Source organism: Bison bison, unplaced genomic scaffold (assembly GCF_000754665.1).
Source record: "Bison bison bison isolate TAMUID 2011002044 unplaced genomic scaffold, Bison_UMD1.0 scf7180017864370, whole genome shotgun sequence".
Classification (NCBI taxonomy): Eukaryota; Metazoa; Chordata; class Mammalia; order Artiodactyla; family Bovidae; genus Bison; species Bison bison.
Window position 1 is genome coordinate 11,727,779 of NW_011494942.1, and position 20,342 is coordinate 11,748,120.

The 20,342-nt window shown below is 36.5% G+C and overlaps 1 protein-coding gene across 1 annotated transcript in view; it reads right to left on the reverse strand.

Annotated features, from left to right (window-relative positions):
* The window catches only part of ITPR2 (inositol 1,4,5-trisphosphate receptor, type 2), a 586,895-nt gene that overhangs the window by 280,734 nt on the left and 285,819 nt on the right, over positions 1-20,342 (reverse strand). The window contains exons 33-34 of the mRNA XM_010856005.1: positions 13,048-13,176; positions 11,069-11,189 (exon numbers count right to left, since the gene is read on the reverse strand). Coding sequence (XP_010854307.1) covers positions 11,069-11,189; positions 13,048-13,176 — 250 coding nt within the window. The remainder of the gene's footprint in view (positions 1-11,068; positions 11,190-13,047; positions 13,177-20,342) is intronic.

Genomic DNA, 20,342 nt, shown 5'->3' on the forward strand with positions numbered 1-20,342 from the left:
TGTGGAGGTTCCTCCACCAATTAAAAATAGAACTGCCACGATCCACATATTCTACTTCCAGGTATTTATCCAAAGAAAATGAAAACATTAACCCCCAAAGGTATATACACCCCTGTGTTCACCACAGCATTATTTACAACAGCCAAGAAATGGGAGCACCCAAAGTGTCTGTCAATGTATGATGCATGGATAAAGAAGATATCACATACACACACACACAAACTGGAAACCATTCAACCATAAAAAAGGAAGGAAATCTTGCCATTTGGGACAGCATGGACGCATCTGGAGGTTACTGTGCTAAGTGAAATAAATCAGAGAGAAACACAAATACCACACGATTTCACTTACATGTGGAAGCTAAAAAACAAAGCAAATGAACACACAAATCAAAACAAAACTCACAGATACAGAGAACAGCTCAGAGGAGAAGGGGCTTAGGAAGTGCGCGTAGAGTCAAGGCAGTCCAAACACATGCTGAAGGACGGAAACTATACTTATTGTGGTGATCACTTCATCGTGTGTAAAAATATCAAATTATTGTGTTCTAAGCCTGAAACTAGTGTACTGTTATATACCAATTTTACCTAAATGAAAAAAGAATATATAATTTTATGGGTTATGTAAGAACTAGTATTGGCACACACACCTGACTATTCATCTGGAAAAAATTAAGTTGATTTCACATCCTCTATCTTACAACTAAATATATTCCAGATAACTCAAAATTGTTAACAGCCACACCAAAAAACAAACAGACCAGGCAAACTAAAACCATGAACATTCTCAATGGGAATTAAAAACAACCTCTTAGGCTTATCAAGGCCATTCCGGAAGATGAAACAAAACCTAAAAAGCCTACAAGAAAGTAATTTCTACATGCCCCCAAAAATTCAAATGACAAATGAAAAACTGAGAAAAAAAATATTGGCTACTTTCAGGCAAAGAGCTCATTTTTTTTTTTCGGGAAAAAAACAAACAAACAAACAAAAAACTTAAAAAGAGTAAATAAAAAGTGACAGTTCACAGAAAAGGAAATACCAGTGACTCAATCACATGGAAAGGTTTTTTTTTCCCTTACTTGTAAGAAGAGAGACACAAATTAAATCTATATGGATACTTTTAGTTAAAAGATTTGCAAAGATCTAAGAATCCAAAGCACACCATATTATCAAGGAGATAAATAATCTCCTGCATTGTTTGTGGCATATAAATTGAACAATCTCTACAGACTACAGTATCTGTCAAAAGTAGAATATCCAGAAATTCTACCCCTAAGTATTTATCTTATTCTTCCTCATGAGTAAAATGATTGGAAACAACATAAATAATAATGGGGTTAAATAAATTAGAATATAGGCACACAATAGGATATTATGCAGCCAATGACAAGAGTAGAATATTCATTCATTTGTATTCACTCAGGTATTTTATTCATATAATAAATATTCATCGATCTACCATGCTCTAGCCAGTGTCAGATTCTCGAACTTTGTAACAGATAAAGGACTTAGCTTTGTTTTTTACTGAAGTATGATTGCTTTACAATGTTGCATTAGTTTCTGCTGTACAAGGAAATAAATCAGCTGTATGTAGACAGGTATCATCTCCCTCTCGCACCTCCCTCCTACTCTACCCCATCCCACTTGTCTAGTTTTATTCTGCTTTGTGATTCCTGTACATGTAACATTTACCCTCAATGTATTAGAAATTCACTGAGGTCAAGAAATATGGTTTCTCAGACTGCATATCCCTAAGAACTAGAGTAATGTTTTTCAGATAATGAGGGCTTATTAGCTTAATTAATAAATATGTGAAAAAGCTTATAAAATTTGTCCTAGCTTCTCCTTCAGATTTAATTTTTTAAGTAATAATGGAGTTTTAAAATTTCCATTATTACTTTAAAACCATAATTATAGAGATACATCATGTCAAATGCTTTATACAATCAGTCATAACATCTAGAGAGATGAAAACAGACACACTGATTTAAGAGAGACTGAATTTCTCTTCTCAAAGGGTTAATGTTTTATACACATTCAAATTTGGGGGGCACGACTGGCTTGAAGATTGATGTTCATTATTAAAAGCATTTGTAAAAGATATTTTGCAAAATTTCCATTTGGAAAAACGATTATATTTTTAACAAAGTACCCAATATTAATGCCCTCAAATCATTTGAAGCTTATGAAACACATGGAACAAAATTCTTTTTTAAAAGAAATAAAATGGGAGTGATCCTTGGATGCTTTTTCTCAAAGTACTTCTAACATGTGTTATTGTATTTTATACAAATGAATAAATTGAAGAACAGTAACTGACTAATGAAATTAACATCCTGATCAATATTTTATACTTTAAAGGTATGATACAATGTTATTCACACTGATTTCTGATAGCAGAGCATCACAAATGCCTGCTAGTATGTCAGTCTAGAAGGGGTTCACACCTGCCTGTGTGACCAAACGAGCTATCTAACCTTGCTAACCTCAAGATCTCATCTTAAAAATGGGCCTACAGATTATGTCTACATCACAGGGTTTACCACACTGTCTAAAACTAATAACAAGGCTTCCCAGGTGGCTCAGTGGGAAAGAATCTGCCTGCCAAAGCAAGGAGCTGCAGGAGACGCAGGTTTGATCCCTGGATTGGGAAGATCCCCTGGGGAAAGAAATGGCAACCCACTCCAGTATTCTTGCTTGGGAAATCTCATGGACAGAGGAGCCTGGTGGATTACAGTTCATGGGGTCACAAAGAGTCAGACACAACTGAGTTACTGATCATATACACATGCAATAACACTAATCAATGCTCCCCACTCCCAGTAAGGTAAGTTCTGACCTAGTAAATGCTTTTGCTGTTTTTACTACCTTTTATATCTAATGTATAAATATGAAAGAGAATGAAATATTTTTGATGATAGATGAGTTCAGCCAACATACTTGAGAGCACTTTACAAATGACAAAAAGTTATGTAAATATAACTAGAATAGACAATATAATAATTATCTGCATTTATAAGAATGTGTTTACCAGTTTGTAAATGCACTGAAATTTTGCTTTAAAAAAATTAGGTATTCTCTTTGACATTGTAACATTTTTCTTAAATACATATATTCTTTGTTTTCTTTAATATAAATTCATATATATTTCAATTGTAATAAATGCCACCTTAAAGAGGTGCTGAAACACAAAAATGACTTTGCACCTGAGCTATAACACGTTAGACAGATCCCTGCCTGGCGAGCCAAACTGCCATAGTCCTAGTTTATATGTTGAGGTTTCCTAAGAAAGGACTCTGGAGCAATCTGGTACAGCATCAACTTCATACTCAGAGAAACTTGGATTTCAAATCCAGCTCTACTTATGAATCAGGTAAGTTATTTAACCTTTCTATGCCTAAAGTTCACCATCTGCAAAAATATCTAGCTCATGGATTACTGTCAGTCAACAACATTCAAAAACCAGCTATGTCAGAACCAGGCACGTTTAAGCGAAGCAATCAGTGAATAAAGCAAAATCCCTGATTTTGTAGTTTATATTCTAAAGGGAGAAGCAGACAAAAAAGAGGTAAACAAACAAACAAGGTGCTTCCAAACAGTGGTAAGGGCTAAGACGAAAATGAAACAGCAAGACAGGACGAGGGGTAGGAAGAAGCTGGAAAACTACATATGGAAAACTGTATCTGGAACACTTCACTGAGCATTTAATGTTTGGACATGTCATCATATGGGAGAGAAGGATTCAAATAACGGAAACAGTACACGCAAAAGCCCTGGGATGAGAAAAAGGTTTACAGATGAGAAACGGAATGTAGGCCAGTGTGGGTGGATCAGAGACGGGGGTAGGGAAATGGGGGAAAGTAGTAGTAGATGGAACTCAGATGATGAAGGTCTTTCTAGATCATGACAAGGAACAGGAACTTTTAGTGCAATGGAAAGTTTTACATAAATGACTGATATGACTTGATTTACATTTTAAGATCACTATAACTACTATATAGAGAATGGGTTGTAGCGAGACTCGGGTAGAGGTAGGGTATTCAGTAATGAGACTCTTCTGTAATCCATGTCATATCATGGTGCATTTGACAAGAGTGTCTGACAAGAGAACAAAAAAACTGATGGATTTTGGAAGTGGAACCAATAAAACCTGCTACTGTATTTAACAGAAGTGAACAAAAGGGAAGAGTCACATGTGACTCCTAAGGTTTTAAAAATGTACTAACTGTAAATAGTTATTCTTTGAAGTGGGACAAAAATCTGCCTCTTAGGGAGTTTCCTGGCAGTCCAATGGTAAGGACTTGGTGCTTCCAATGGTTAGAACTTGGTGCTCCCACTGCCAAGGTTCAATCCCTGGTCAGGGAACTGAGATCCCATAAGTTGTGTGGCATGATCAAAAAAAAGAAAAAAAATTTTTTTAAATCTGCTTCTTGCAGTTGCCATATATTAATTATAATCTATTCCTGGGAACCTGTAAACAAAATCCATTCACACCTTCAAGTGTTGCAAGATAAGACTTCTTTTTTATTTGCCTAAATATTTCAAATGTTTTCAAACACTATTAGGGGAAGCACACTGACTGAAACCACCCATCCAGGCCAGGCACCATAGTAACCATTTGCATGCGTTGTTTTACAACAGGAGGTCCTGGTAAGGAACATGGAACTAAAAAGCCACCACCAACCGGAAGAGTTTGGGAAAGGTCAAAAGGAGACACTGCCTGTGCAACCACCTCCCAGCATCCTTCTCACTGGCATCCTTCTTGGCTGAACAAGGTGTGCACCACCGGGAAGGACTCTGAGTCAGAATGATTGGCTGAAGACAACCTGGAAACTAACCCCATCACCATAAAACTGCGAGCCACGAGCCACATGGCTGAGCAGTTCTTCTGGTTTCCCTTACCCTACTGCTCTCCATCTGGGCGCCCTTTCCCAATAAAATCTCTTGCTTTGTCAGCACATTTGTCTCCTTGGACAATTCATTTCAAGTGTTAGACAAGAGCCCAGTTTCGGGCCCAGAAAGGGGTCCCCCTTCCTGCAACATCATTACATAAGTAAGGGAAGTTTAGATCCCTTTACTACCACAGATGCTTACTTCTGAATGCTTTCATTTTGATGACGTGTTTTTCCATGAAGCATATCTACCAACAAACAAAAAAAAAGATGCGGTCGACCCAGCACTCATTGGAAAAGACCCTGATGCTGGGAAAGATCGAAGGCAGGAGGAGAAGAGAATGAAAGAGGATGAGATGGTTGGATGGCATCATCAACTCAACGGACGTGAGTCTGAGGAAGCTCTGGGAGACAATGAAGGACAGGGAAGCCTGGCATGCTGTAGTCCACGGGCTTGCACTGAGTTGGACATGACTCGGTGACTGAACAACAAAAACCCATCACAAAGCAGAATTTGCTTTTTACTTTTTCATCTGAGACAATAGCTTTTATTAATGTATTTTTCACAGACATTTCATAGTTGTTGTCCCTCAAAATCTAGTAGATTAATACTTAGCGATGGTGTACGCTAGGATAAAGTTAAGACTGTAAGAAAAGTATAAATGGTCAAATGGGGATGAGTTCAGATCCGGACCTGTAAGTCAGAAATGGCTTTAATGGAGGAATTTGAACAATAAAAATTTTCAAGTAATGGAAAAGATACTGACAACTGGCAATGGTGGAAACTGGAGAGAAAAAGAGACTTATTATGTGAGAAATATCTGGGGCAGGATATCCAGTTCTCTGTGTGGGGGTGAGAAGCAGTAAGCAACAAGTCAAAAGAGGAGGCAGGGCTGTGCTGGCAAGGCCACAAATGTGCAATGAGGAATCCATCCTAGTTTATTGGACAAAGGGATGCTGCTGAAGGCTGAGAATTTTGTTGTTGACATTTTTAAAACAACAGAATTTCACATCAAGATTATTCTGGTAGCATATTTTTTTAAGCAAGGAAAGAACACAGAATGCCTATATGGTCCAGAAAGGATGCAAAGAGGGGTCAAACTAGGCCATTGTGGAGTAGGAGAAGGGGACAAATGCAGACAGACAGTTTCCTAACTGTTCAGTTGGAAACAACAAATGAGGAAGTGGAAGGAAATATGCTCGCCATTTGCAGTGCCGTGGATGAACCTAGAAATTATCATACTAAGTGAAGTGAGTCAGACAGGGAAAGACAAATATCATATGATATCACTTATATGTGAAATTCTAGAAAATGATGTAAATGAACTTCTTAACAAAACAGAAACAGACTCACAGACACAGAAAAAAAAAATTAATGGTTCTCCCAACAGATCACAGAAGAAATAAAAAAGGAAATCAAAATACGCATAGAAACAAATGAAAACAACCCAAAACCTACGGGATTCAATTCAGTAAAAGCAGTGGTAAGAGGAAGGATCACAGCAATACAAGTTTACCTCAAGAAACAAGAAAAACATCAAATAACCTAACTTTACACCTAAAGCAACTAGAATAAGAAGAAATTAAGAATCCCAAAGTTAGTAGAAGGAAATAAATCATAAAAAATCAGAGCAGAAATAAATGAAAAAGAAACAAAGGAGACTACAGCAAAATCAACAGAACTAAATGCTGGTTCTTTGAGAAGATTATAAAATAGGCAAACCATTAGCCAGATTCATCATGAAAAAAGGGAGAAGAATCAAATCAATAAAATGAGAAATGAAAATGGAGAAATCATGACAACACGGAAATACAAAGGATCATGAGACTATGAGCAACTATACGCAATAAAATGGACAACTTGGAAGAAATGAACGAATTCTTAGAAAAATACAACCTTCCAAAACCGAACCAGGAAGAAATAGAAAATCTTAACAGACCCATCACAAGCATGGAAATCGAAACTGTAATCAAAAATCTTCCAATAAACAAAAGTCTAGGACCAGATGGATTCACAGGTGAATTCTACCAAAAATTTAGAGAAGAGCTAACACCTATCCTACTCAAACTCTTTCAAAAAATTCCAGAGGAAAGTAAACTCCCAAACTCATTCTATGAGGCCACCATCACCCTAATATCAAAACCAGACAAACATGCCACAAAAAAAGAAAACTGCAGGTCAGTTATCACTGATGAACATAGATGTAAAAATCCTCAACAAAATTCTAGCAAACAGAATCCAACAACATATTAAAAAGATCATACATCATGACCAAGTGGGCTTTATCCCAGGGATGCAAGGAGAACAGACTTCTGGACTCTGTGGGAGAAGCTGAGGGTGGGATGATTTGAGAGAATAGCACTGAAACATGTATATTACTGTATGTGAAATAGATCTGTCCAGGTTTGATGCATGAGACAGGGTGCTCAGAGCTGGTGCACTGGGATGACCCTGAGGGATGGGATGGGGAGAAAGGTGGGAGGGGGTACATGGGGAACACATGTACACCCATGGTTGATTCATGTCAGTGTATGGCAAAAATCACAATACTGTAAAGTAATTAGCCTCCAATTAAAACAAATAAATTTTTAAAAATAAATAAAGATAATATATTTTTTAAAAAAGAAAACAAATTAATGGTCATAAAGGAGAAAAGTGGCAGGGGCAGGGGGAGTGATAAACTAGGGAGTTTGGGATTAACATATACACACTACTGCACATAAAACCTTAATAGATAACCAAAGATTCTACTATATAGCACAAGGAACTGTATTCAATAAATTGCAATAACCTATAATGGAAAAGAACCTGAAAAAGTGTGTCTGTGTGTGTGCATGCACAACCGAACCACTTGGCTGGGCACCTGAAACACTGCAAATCAAGTATATTTCAATTTAAAAAAAAACATGCTTTCACACAAAGATAAAACTGAGATTTTATACCAAAGCATCCTTCCAAACCTACTTTGATTATTGACTTAAGATATTTTTTGGACTTCCTTTCACATGTGTCTCTATAGCATACAAAAAGAGACTAAAATTTCCTGTTAAATCATAAAGAGTAAAGGAAATGGTAGAAAAAGAAGTCCTGTAACACAGAAATAAATTCTATTCTTAAACTGTAAAGTTTCAGGGACTGTTTTAAACTTCCAAAGTTGTGCCACCCTGCTCTGCAGGAACTGGCCTGACTACATGGGGAACAACACTGGAATTGCAACTCAGATGGAAAATACAGCATGGCATCTCACTTGTGGCTCAGAGCTCTTCATCTCTCAATTTGTAAGTGGTATGAACAGCATACCCTCCATGCCCCATGTTTTCCCCCATTGTATTTGCTGAATATCAATGCTTAGGGAAGAAGAGGAGGAGACAAAAAGGAAGTGAAAAAAAAGGGGGGGAGGAGAAAGAGGAAAGGGGAGAGAAGAAGCAGGAAGATGAGGCGGAAAAAGGGAGACTGCCTTAAAATGTAAAATACAGAAATATACCCAGCAAAGACAATGCAAAAAAAAATTCCTTTGTAAAAACAAATCATCATATTTCTTTGCCTTTCCTTTAGATTATCTTTTGATGGTTAGTATATTTCCCAGCTGACTGGGTCAAAATGAAAATGCTTTTAATATTGTTTTATTACAATTTGAGATCTATTATTAAAAACTCACAAGTTACAGGAAAGCATGGACAATAGAACCATTCTACCCCCAAGCAATAACCTGTGTTAATATTTTATTTATATCCTGCCGGACCCTTTGCCCTGTGCATCTTTTCAAAACAAAATTTAGGTTCTCTTTTGTGTTCTTTACTTTTGACAGTACGTAGGATAGCCTGGGCTTCACTGTGGCTCAGATGGTAAAGGATCGCCTACATTGCAAGAGACCTGGGTTTGATCCCTGAATCAGGAAGATCCTCTGGAGAAGAGAACGGCAACCCACTCCAGTATTCTTGCCTGGAGAATTCCAGGGACAGAGGAGCCTGGCGAGCTATAGTCCATGGGGTCACAAAGAGTCAGACATGACTGATAGACTAACCCTTTCACTTTCATGATGGCCTCTTCCTTTTCTTCTGGAACAATTCTGTCCTAGGCCTTCCCTTGTGGCTCAGCTGGTAAAGAATCTGCCTGCAATGTGGGAGACCTGAGTTCAGTCCCTGGGTTGGGAAGATCCCCTAGAGAAGGGAAAGGCTATCCACTCCAGTATTCGGGCCTGGAAAATTCCTTGGACTGTACAGTCCATGGGCTGCAAAGAGTCAGACACGACTGAGCTATTTTCACACACATTCTATCTTAAAACCAGGAGGGGGAGCAGAGCAAAGTCAAGTGCCAATGCTGGGCAAGGAGGCATTAGGGGCTGAGGTGGTCCAGAGTGTTCGAACCCAGAAAGGAGTGGGAGGCATGTGCCTTGGAGGCACCCTGGAACGGAGAATCAGACTTAGGTAAGGAAGCTGTCCACACTGGTGGACAGCCTGGCACGGTGACAAAGGTGATAAGGGTATCCGTGCTAACGAGTGACCCAGCACAGAGTCAGAGGCCACTGGGCAAGAGAGCAATAGCCTGACGGGGGCTGTGGCAACCAGTGGGATGTGAGGAGGAAGCTTCCACAAGAAGGAGGCAGAGGCTAAGCTGTCAGAGGACACAGCCTTGTGGGTGTGGCCCTGCAGAGGGTGTCTAGGCCCAAGCAGAGGGGGTAGAGAGTGTATGCAAAGGAGTCCCATTTGAAAGCAGTAAAATTATAAACTGTGGAGAACTGGCATCCTTACAAGTTGAATTTTATAATCCCCAAATAGTAGTTTTTTATTAAATCTTATAAATTTAACATAATTTAAATAAATCCATTGATTAAATTTAAATAAAATCCATTTGCTAAATTAAAAATTAAGTTAAAATCATTTATTAAAAATTCAAACAAATCATTTATTAAAATCTTTTATAGCCCTCAAAATAGCAATATAATTTTACTCTCATGTTTCTTATTTTGCCTAAAATATTATTTTTATTGTGGTGACATATTTTTTCAAATGTATTCTCTCTTTGGGATATACAGAAGATCTACTAAGTTTAACACTTATTAACAATTTACAATCACCTAGATGAACTCTATTCATCTTTTATTTCTAATAATTTTCAATTGATCCTCTTAGGTTATAAATCCTTTGAATGTATTCAAATAAAATTGGGCCATCATTACATTTTGTCAATATTAAATTACTTAAACCAAATTGCACATGGGGAGAAGAGACTAAAATACTTCAAGTGGCCATTAATTAGTTAAACCATTTATTCATTTATCATTTACTGAGCACATACTATAACCCTGGCCAAGTCAACTGATCTAGATAATTCTGCTTCCCCAGCTGTAAAATGTAAATAAGCCATGAGCCTATTTAAGGATTAAATGAGATAAAACATGTAAATTGCTTAGCATGGCAAATGGTGTATGCTGAAATACGTCAGCAGTGATGATGATCAGAATAATGAAACACACTATAAGCTGCCCTTTCCAATGCCTGCAATGCCCGCAGAACCACCATTAGCTGAGAAGAATGATTCAGCTCCTGTTTGTTTTCTGAAGTCCAGTCCAGTCTATATTTCTTTTCCCTCCTCCTTTCTGCCATCTAGAACAGTCCAAATTTACTTCAAAAAAAAAAAAAAAAGGAGAGAACTCTAAAAAATACTGTCTAGAATGCACTAACCTTCCCTTAAGTGTTATTCTTTGGAATTCCATTTTATCTGTAATTTCTGAAGCCTCCTATAGATAATAGAGGCTCAAATAAATATGGATAGATTTCACACAAAATTAGCAAACTAAAAACCCCTCAAGAGGTCCTACTACAAATATTAATATATTAGGCTACTTAACAGACAGTTCCATAATAAAATCTCAGATAACAAAAACAAACTCATTTGTGTAATATTCTACTGAGCTATATTAAAGCACTATATAAAATATTAATTTAAGGTTAGAAATATAATTTAAAAATAAGTATTTTAAAATATTTAAAATGAAGAAATTTAATAATTATAATCTCCTCCCTAAAAGGATGCGATGTTCAGAATCGTTTGCTCATCTCTGTTCTTCACCTTTATAGAAGTCACACAAGCTACTTTATACTGCCTTTTAGACAAAAGCCTGATTTCTTTCACATAATGTGAAGTAAGTAAAATCTGACACTCCAACTTACCCACTTCAGCCAAAGTTCTGATACAGGACTCCACTGAGGCTTTCTGGGCTGGATTTGGCCAGGTGCAATTATAAATTCTGAAGGCAGACTGGAGCAGCTGAATAAAAACTGGCTGATGTGTCTGAAAACAGAAAGAGGCAAACAGGTCATCAGACCATTAACCCTCCTGATGCGATATCTACTCATTATGAAAACAGGTCCATCAAAATAAAATACAATCTTGTCTTTTAAGTTTCAGTGCTATTTAATGAACATCTCATTCAGCAGATATTTATTATGTACTCATTTCATGACAAGAACCACATTAGACACTATAGAAAATTCATTATTTTACCTATATTCTTAATCTGGAAAATATTACATTTCTTGAAGCCAATGATATGAATTTAAGTATACTTTTATAATTTCTGGTTTATTTCCAAGTATAAACAGAACATGGATTAGAAAATGGAAACCCATTGCAGTATTCTTGCCTGGAAAATTACATGGACAGAATAGCCTATTGGGCACAGTTCATGGAGTCACAGAGAGTCAGACACGACTGAGCAACCAAGCATGCATAAATAGAACAGGTGCTTTGGGTTTATTTGTTTGTTTTATTGATTGTATGTTTAAGTTTCATATGATGAGCAAGTAGAGGAGACAGCAATTTTGACCTACTAAAACAATTTTACATGATTTTAACAGTCCAAAAGTTTTCTCTAAAAAGGTGTAACTGAAATAGCATTTTTATAAGAGCAATATACAATCACTGTAGAATATTTGGTAACCAAACAAATGAAAATCACCAATAATCCTAACAAGTAAAGATAATCAGTATCAACATTTTTTTTGTAGTGTTATTTTTATTTTATTTTTTAAATTTTATTTTATTTTTAATATTTACATAATTGTATTAGTTTTGCCAAATATCAAAATGAATCCGCCACAGGTATACATGTGTTCCCCATCCTGAACCCTCCTCCCTCCTCCCTCCCCATACCATCCCTCGGGGTCGTCCCAGTGCACATGTAAAATATCATGTATGAAACGAGTTGCCAGTCCAGGTTCAATGCACGATACTGGATGCTTGGGGCTAGTATCAACATTTTTACAGTAATTACTTACTGAGTTTTTCTATGTATATATGCACATATATTCTTTACACACACAAACCTGGAGGATACTATAATGCAATTTTGTGGCCTATTTCACTTTATACTGCTTTGTGATTATTTTCCTTAGTCATCAATTTTTCTTTTAAACCCTGACTTTTAATTGCGATATAATAGCCATCTATAGATATACCACAATATATTTAGCTAATCTCCTGCTTGAGGACATTTGAGGTTGACATCAAATTTTAAGTATTTATAAACGAAAGTGAAAGTGTCAGTCACTCAGTCGTGTCATGGACTGTACGCCACCAGGCTCCTCCGTCCAGGAAATTCTCCAGACAAGAATAACGGAGTGGGTTGCTATTTCCTTTTCCAGGGAATTTTCCCAAACCATAGATGGAACCCAGGTCTCCCACACTGCAGGCATTTTCTTTTCCATCTGAGCCACCAAAGTAGTTAATTTCCTGCTTGTGAACATTTAAAGTTGACATCAATTTTTAAGTATTATAAATACTTCAGTGCAAATCTTAGTATATAAATCCATGCTAATTCTTTCAGGATTTACTAAATTGGAATTATTGAGTCAAAATGTCTACCCATTTAAGGAATCATACCAGTTATTTTGACACATGGTAAAGAGTCAATCAACAGTTGTGAAAGTTCCTATTTTGCTTAGAGCAAAAAGAATTCAGCTTGAAGTTTCATTTATTGAAAATAAAGATTGGGAAACTCAGAAAGGGGTATAACAGTGAATACTATGAAAGAAGACTGATCTTTAGAAGGGTAGAAAAGGACTTTCTGGCCATATTAAATTTTTTTTCACCCTAATAAGGTACAGAAATTCTGTGTGACAGGATGCTTTTTACTTTTTGGTAATGTTACCTGGAGGCTGGTACTGTTGTCTGAAAAGGGTGAATTAAAGAAGCCGCTCACAATGTTCATTATTGACTCAGTAACACACTTCTCCAAAAAGGTGTCTGCATGCTTCCTGTCTGTGGTTGTGTTGCAAACCTGGAAAGACAAGCCAAACAACTCAGTGTGTTCTTTATAACTCAATATTGGAACCTTCAAAAAATCGTCCTGAAATGGTAATTGATAATATTTCTTCTGCTTTTGAAAGTTGCTTTGAATAAAAATATTCCTGCCTAAATCCATTCCAAGTTTATCATCAGTAGTAGCTTCGCCTTTAAGTTTGGTTGTTATTTCACAGACCACCGCCCCTTCTTCCTGATCTGCTTCTCTTTCCTCCTGCACACAGCCTTCTCCCTCCATCCTCAAGCCTGACTTGCTGGAAAATACTTTTCCACTTGATGTGAGGAAAATAAAGAGGAAACAGCCATTATAAGTACAAGAAAGTGGTGAAGGTGATTACTGATGGCTCACATCTCTATACATTTTCACCTCTAATAACTGGCCCACATGGGAGGACGCGAACACAGAAAATGCCTGGAGAGGAAAACAGAAACATAAGAAAAAGTCAAACCCTTGCCAGCAATTTTGACTTGTTCGTCCACAGATTATCTGGTAAGCTCAGAGGATCTGTGCTCGTGCCTTCTTCTCCGAATCGGCTAAGCGACAAGAGACGATTCTAAAGCAAAGGGAATATCAATAAAGACTGTGGGCTCTGACCTTCATGTGGGAGTAAATGAGGCCAAAGTTGGTTATCCTGCTAAACAAACTGTAAATTTCCAAGCATGTCAGAGTAGACAAATTGCAAAAGCTAAGATACACAATTGAAACTAAATGAGTTGGGTGGTAGGAAAAAAAATGGAGTTAAAAAAATAAAAGGAAGTGAGCAAGGGAACATAGGCTGTGAGAAAAGACTCAAGGACTGGGCAGAGAGAACATTTAAATATTCACAAGATTACAATGGGTCAGTATGGTGGCCAGATGTTCCAGATGTTCTTAGACAGTTCCCAATTTTTACATAATTTATTTTTTCAATAAGGTGATTAATCAAAAGAGTAAGGAAATATAATTTAATCAGATAGTCCTTTAATACCCTGCACACAAGTAAAATCACCAAAGAGAAAAACTCCCTTCTCAAACTGTGTGTCCCAGTGTTTTGGTTTGGAAAATAAGTCTTCACTAAAAGGAGAGAGAAGAAAGGGTACAGGGTTTGTTTTGCTACATCACTTTCCCTCCAAGTCAGGGCATCTCACTTTTTTTCCATCTATTAAATGACACCTGCCTGACAGGGGTGTTAACAGAACTAAAAGGTTTTCAGTGCGTTCCCAGGTAGCTTAGTGGTAAAGAAATCGCCTGCCAATGCAGGAGACACAAGAGACACGGGTTTGATCCCTAGGTTGGGAAGATCCCCTGGAGGAGGAAATGGCAACCTACTCCAGTATTCTTGCCTGAAGAATCCCATAGACGGAGGCGCCTGGTTGGCCACAGTCCATGGGGTCACAGAGTCGAACACAATCGAGCACAGACACACAGTCTCATAGCTATGTAGGGAATGATGCAATTAATAGCAATAAATTATGCTGTTATATCATCTTTTAGTTATTGTTTTAGCACAAAATGCAATGCCTGATAAATACAAAATGATCAATAAATGTTTATGAAATGAATGACCAATTAATTTTTAAATGAAAGAATAATAGAGAATAAGAAAGGATTCATTTTATCTTAGGTTAACTAAGGGTTAGATTTTATTTGTGGAACATCTAACCTTGGATTAAAATTTAATGTGATCACTGAACTAATATAAAATTGATTTTCCCATGATGGATATAAAGTAGGATTTATTTCACTTAATATCTTTACAGCACTGGGGCTCTTATGGTGATTTTTTCTGATACACAGGATAAAAATACATTAAATTTGGGTAGGTGGTTAAAAATTCCACCATAACCAACCCACGGATGCTTCTTCCTCATCAAGGAAGAACAGCTGACATTTCACCAATTGAATGGGGGTATTTGGAGCTACCATAGAATCACATTGCATTATCTGCAGCTGAACATTTGCTAAAGAATCCCCCAGATTTGCTTTAGTCTGTGGACAAATGAAAGGAATCTACTTCTAGATGAAGGCTTTCCTCAAAATCCTGGTTGTGGAAATTCTAGGTTTCCAACTGTGTGGGACCTATTTCTCAATTTATTTGGACAAGAAATTCACATAAATCATTCAAGACACTTTTTCTGCCACAGATGAATGCCAACTTTTTCACCTCCAGAGCCTGCATCTTACATTGTGATGTTAAGGGCGGGCAGTCTCTTTCCCATAAAGATTAGAAATAGCTCAAAAAAAAAAATCACATTAAATTAATTATATATATAATACATGTGTTTTTAAAGTTTCTGTTTGCAGACATTATTCATATACTATTATTTCCTATCAAATATTCCTATGTACCATCAATATCTAAACACTTATTTCAAAAGGTTATTGCATAGATTCCACTCTAATGCACCATTATGCTTTAATCTGTTTTTGGAGGAAGTTGAAGTGTGTTAATTGCTCAGTTGTGTCTGACTCTTTGCAACCCCATGTACTATTGCTTGCTAGGTTCCTGTGCCCATAGAATTCTCCAGGCAAGAATACTAGAGTGGGTAGACATTCCCGTCTCCAGGGGATCTTCCCAACCTAAGGATCAAACCCAGGCATCTTGCATTACAGGCATATCTTTACTGTCTGAGCCACCAGGGAAGCCCAATCGCAGTTTAAATGTCTCCCCAAATCTCTGGTATATATCATTATTTTTTTAATATTTTAATTTAATTCTATAAGAATGATTCTCGATTTGTAATGTGCTTTACACTGGGGAAAAAAATCCACCTTTGTTATCCTTTCCAAGAAAAAAATCCATCTTTTGAAATATCTGTCCTCATCTACTTTCAGATGAATTTTACCTTACATCAGTCAAGTTTCACAGACTATCACTTAGGGACATGAACTATTAAATTAAAACTAAGTATTAGACTAGGAATTAGAACAGTGAACCAAAAAAAGGAAAAGAAAAGTCTATACTCTATTAGAACTCTAATTCTAATCAAGAGATACACCATAAATAAATTAACAAACATATAAGTGGTAAAAATAGAGAAAACAAATAGGCTCCTGAGAAAAATAAAGAGCAAGTAGTACAGGAAATGCAGCAGGAGGAGTAGGTATAGGGAAGGATTACTATTTTATCTATTAATACATTGCTTGGAGAACTTCTCTGTATAAGGCCACATTTTAACAAAGAACTGAGGAAATAGCCATGGAAGTTTCTGGGGGAAGAGCAAATAAAAGTCTGTCTCCACAGACAGACACACAGTAGGCACTTAAAACTGTTGGTTAAACAAATTAATATTAAGTGTAATTTCTAGATATAATTATTTCTGAAACTTCTCCTCTTTTATATATGATGTCCCTTCTCTCTTGTGCTCTAAAAGTGATTGATATCTTTCAAAGATGACAGACTGAGCTAAATAAGTTATCATATATATGCTGGAGCAGCCCTGTCCATAGGATTGTCTGCAATGATAGAAAATTATATCTGGCATGTTCAAGATAGTAACTAGGCATGTGCTTACCGAGCCCTTGAAATGGATTTTTTATTCTATTTTTTTAAGTTTTTATTGAATTTGTTACAATATTTCTTCTGTTTTATGTTTTTTGGCTTTTGGGCCACAAGGCATGTGGAATCTTAACTCCCTAACCAGGGATCAAACCTGCACCCCCTGTATTGGAAGGCTCAGTCCTGACCACTAGACTTCCAGAAAATTTTCTTTTATTCTATTTTATCTAGCTAAAATTAAAATTTAAATGTGGCAAATTATTAACCTATCAGATAGGGCAGCTCATACCAGTAACATACCTTTGATGATACAGACCAAGGAATACAAATCTTAAAGTCATTTTTTATTCCTCATAGGCAGTAAAAATGTTTTTATAAATATCTGAGGTAATATCTCATATTTATTTTAACTTGCATTCTTTTATTTATGAGGCCAAAACTTTTTCAAACATTTGGTTTTTTTACTTCCTTTTCATGTGAGTCATCTGTGCCTACACTCAATTGGCTTTCTTAGAATTTTAAATTCATTTATATTTGGCAAAACTAATACAATATTGTAAAGTTTAAAAATAAAATAAAATTTAAAAAAAATAAAAAATAAATTAAAAAAGACAATATATATTGATGATAAGATAGCAAATGTAGGAGCCCTGTAACAAAATAGAAAAATACAAAATGGAAAACAAAAACTATCCACAATCCTAAAATCCAGACAAAACCATGGTTAACATCTTGGAATCTTTTCTTCTAATCTTCTTGCTCTGCCCTATGTATTTTACATAACTGAAATATTCCTGGGTAATCAGCTTTTTATTCTCCTTCTTATACTCATTACTCAATCATTAGCGCTCTCATATCATTAAAAATCTTCAAAAAATAGTCACAGTGACACTATATCTTCAATCTTGCAGATATAATTTGTTGAACCATTTCTCTATTAATTAAATATGTAAACTATTTTCTACTGTATTTTATTATGAAAGTATGTTGAACTTTCTTGACCATAAATCCTTGATATCATTGTTAATTATTTCCTGAGGACAGATTCTTGGAAGGTAAATTACTTGACACATTAAAAAGATATAAAGGCTTTTTTTTTTTAATGTACTACAAAAATGTGTTTTTAAAAGATGGCATAAATTTACTCTCATCAGCAAGATATGTGAACCAATATTTAGTATTATCCTTTTATCTTTTTATTTTTATACTTTGATAGTTATAAATTCGGAGAAGGCAATGGCAACCCACTCCTGTACTCTTGCATGGAAAATCCCATGGGGGGAGGAGCCTGGTGGGCCTCAGTCCATGGGGTCTCGAAGAGTCGGACATGACTGAGCGACTTCACTTTCACTTTTCACTTTCATACATTGGAGAAGGAAATGGCAACCCACTCCACTGTTCTTGCGTGGAGAATTCCAGGGACAGGGGAGCCTGGTGGGCTGCCGTCTATGGGGTCGCACAGAGTCGGACACGACTGAAGCAACTTAGCAGCAGCAGTTATAAATTAGATCTTATTTTCCTTTGTATTTTTTTAAAGTTATTAACAGTTTACTATTTTTTCAGGGATTTACTTGTATGTAACCGAGGAAATGCCTGGATTTGGCCCTTTTTATCATCAGATTGTTCGTATTTTTCTTATCAATACATATATATGTTTTCTGCGTAAAGGTTATGAGCCTTTTTTTAATGTATGGTAACTTTTTCTATTTTTATGTTCTTTTATTTTTATGATGTTGAGATATATATATATATATATATATATATGTTTTACATTTTCAAATAGGGAAATGCTTTTTTCATAGCTAATTTCATCTACTTTATTTATGCTTAGAAATAACACTCTCAATCCAAAGACAGATAAATATACACCTACACATCCAACCATTTTCATCATTGTACATTTATCTATTGCAATTTATACAATTATATGATGTACAGAGAGGAACTAAGTTCATTTCATCCCAAATAGCCAGGTCTTCAAATGTCATTTTGATTTAGTTCAAATCAACAATTTTTATTCAATACCCTTATTTTATGCCAAGGACGTTCTGTGTACCTGGGATCTATCAGTGAACAACAAAATATATAAAAATCACTAACCTGATGAAGTTTATTATTACTAATTTAATAATCCAGGGGTGGGCAAACTACCATGGGTCAAATCTAACCATATCTATTCATTTATATTTGTCTATGGCTCCTTTCCCTTCACTAATTGTTACAAGAGTTGTGATAGGAGCCTGAAAAGCTAAAATATTAACTATCTCTCTCTTGACCAAAAATAGTTTGCTAATCACTGAAAATCACAGAAAATTACCCATCACTTCCCTACTAATAGGTGATTACTTATTATATCATAATATCTTATATAAATAAAAATCATTTTCTGGCTATTTATTTAATTCCATTGATATGCCCATTTAATTCTGTGCTAAAACCACACTTTTTTCAGATTCACTTTTTAAATATTTTCAACTTCATATGAGATTCATCTATCCATCCCACAAATATCGGGAGGTCCCTGGTAGTCTAGTGGTCAGCACTTGATGCTTTCATTGCCCTGGCCAGGTTCAGTCCCTGGCTGAGGAACTGGGATTCCACAAGGTATGCAGTGCAGTCTAAATAAATAATAACACAAATACTGAATATCTATTATGTGTAAGACACTGTTCCAGGTCAGATATGCAGCAGTGAACCAAACAAAATCTCTGTTCTTCTTTTGTTGCAGCAGAAAGAAACACAAATACATTAAAAAAAAAAATCAGGTCAGGATAAGTTGTATAAAGAAAAATGAAGCAGTACTTCCCTGGTGGACCAGTGGTTGAGAATGTGCCTGCCAATACAGAGGACATGGGTCAATCCCTGGTCCAGAAAGATCCCACGTGCCACGGAGCAACTAAACCCGAGAGCGGCAACTACTCAAGCCCCAGCACATAGAGCAAATGCTCAGCAAGAAGAGAAGCCACCACAATGAGAAGTCTGTGCACCAAAAGTAAGAGTAACCTGCACTCAGTGCAACTAGAGAAAGGCCACTTGCAGCAACAAAGATCCAGTGCAGCCAAAAATATATAGATAAAATTTTTAAGAAGAAAAATTAAGCTCAAGAAGAGGGTACAGAAGGAAGAGATTGTTCCTTAACATCAGGAAGTCAACCAAAGCCTCTCTGAAGACTTTAAGTAAGGGAGGGACCTCAAAGGAGTCATGAGGATGGAGCGTACCTGGAAATGAGTACATCCCAGGCAGATGCAGAGATGCTGAGAAGGAAGTGAGTTTGCCATATGTGAGGAGCAGCAAGGAGGCCATCAGAAGCAAAAGAGAGCTAGCCAAGGGGACAAGAGGACAGTGGGAAGCCAGGGTGGGGTTGGGGTGGTCATTGAACAGAGGAGAGTCCAATCATATACTGATTTTACTCTGTGAGGAGTCTGAGCAGAGGAGGAACCTGAACCAATGTTCTTCCTCTTTTTTAATCATTATGGCTGCTGTATAGAGAAAAGATGAAGGGAGGGGGCAAGAGTAGAAGCCCGGAAAAACAGCTACAGCAATTATCCAGATGAGACTTAATGGTACTTTGGTGCAGGGTGGCAATGATCAAAGTATTCAGAGGTAGTCAGATTTTGAATATTTTAAGGTTAGAGCTTGCAGAGTTTGCTAAAGGATTAAATTT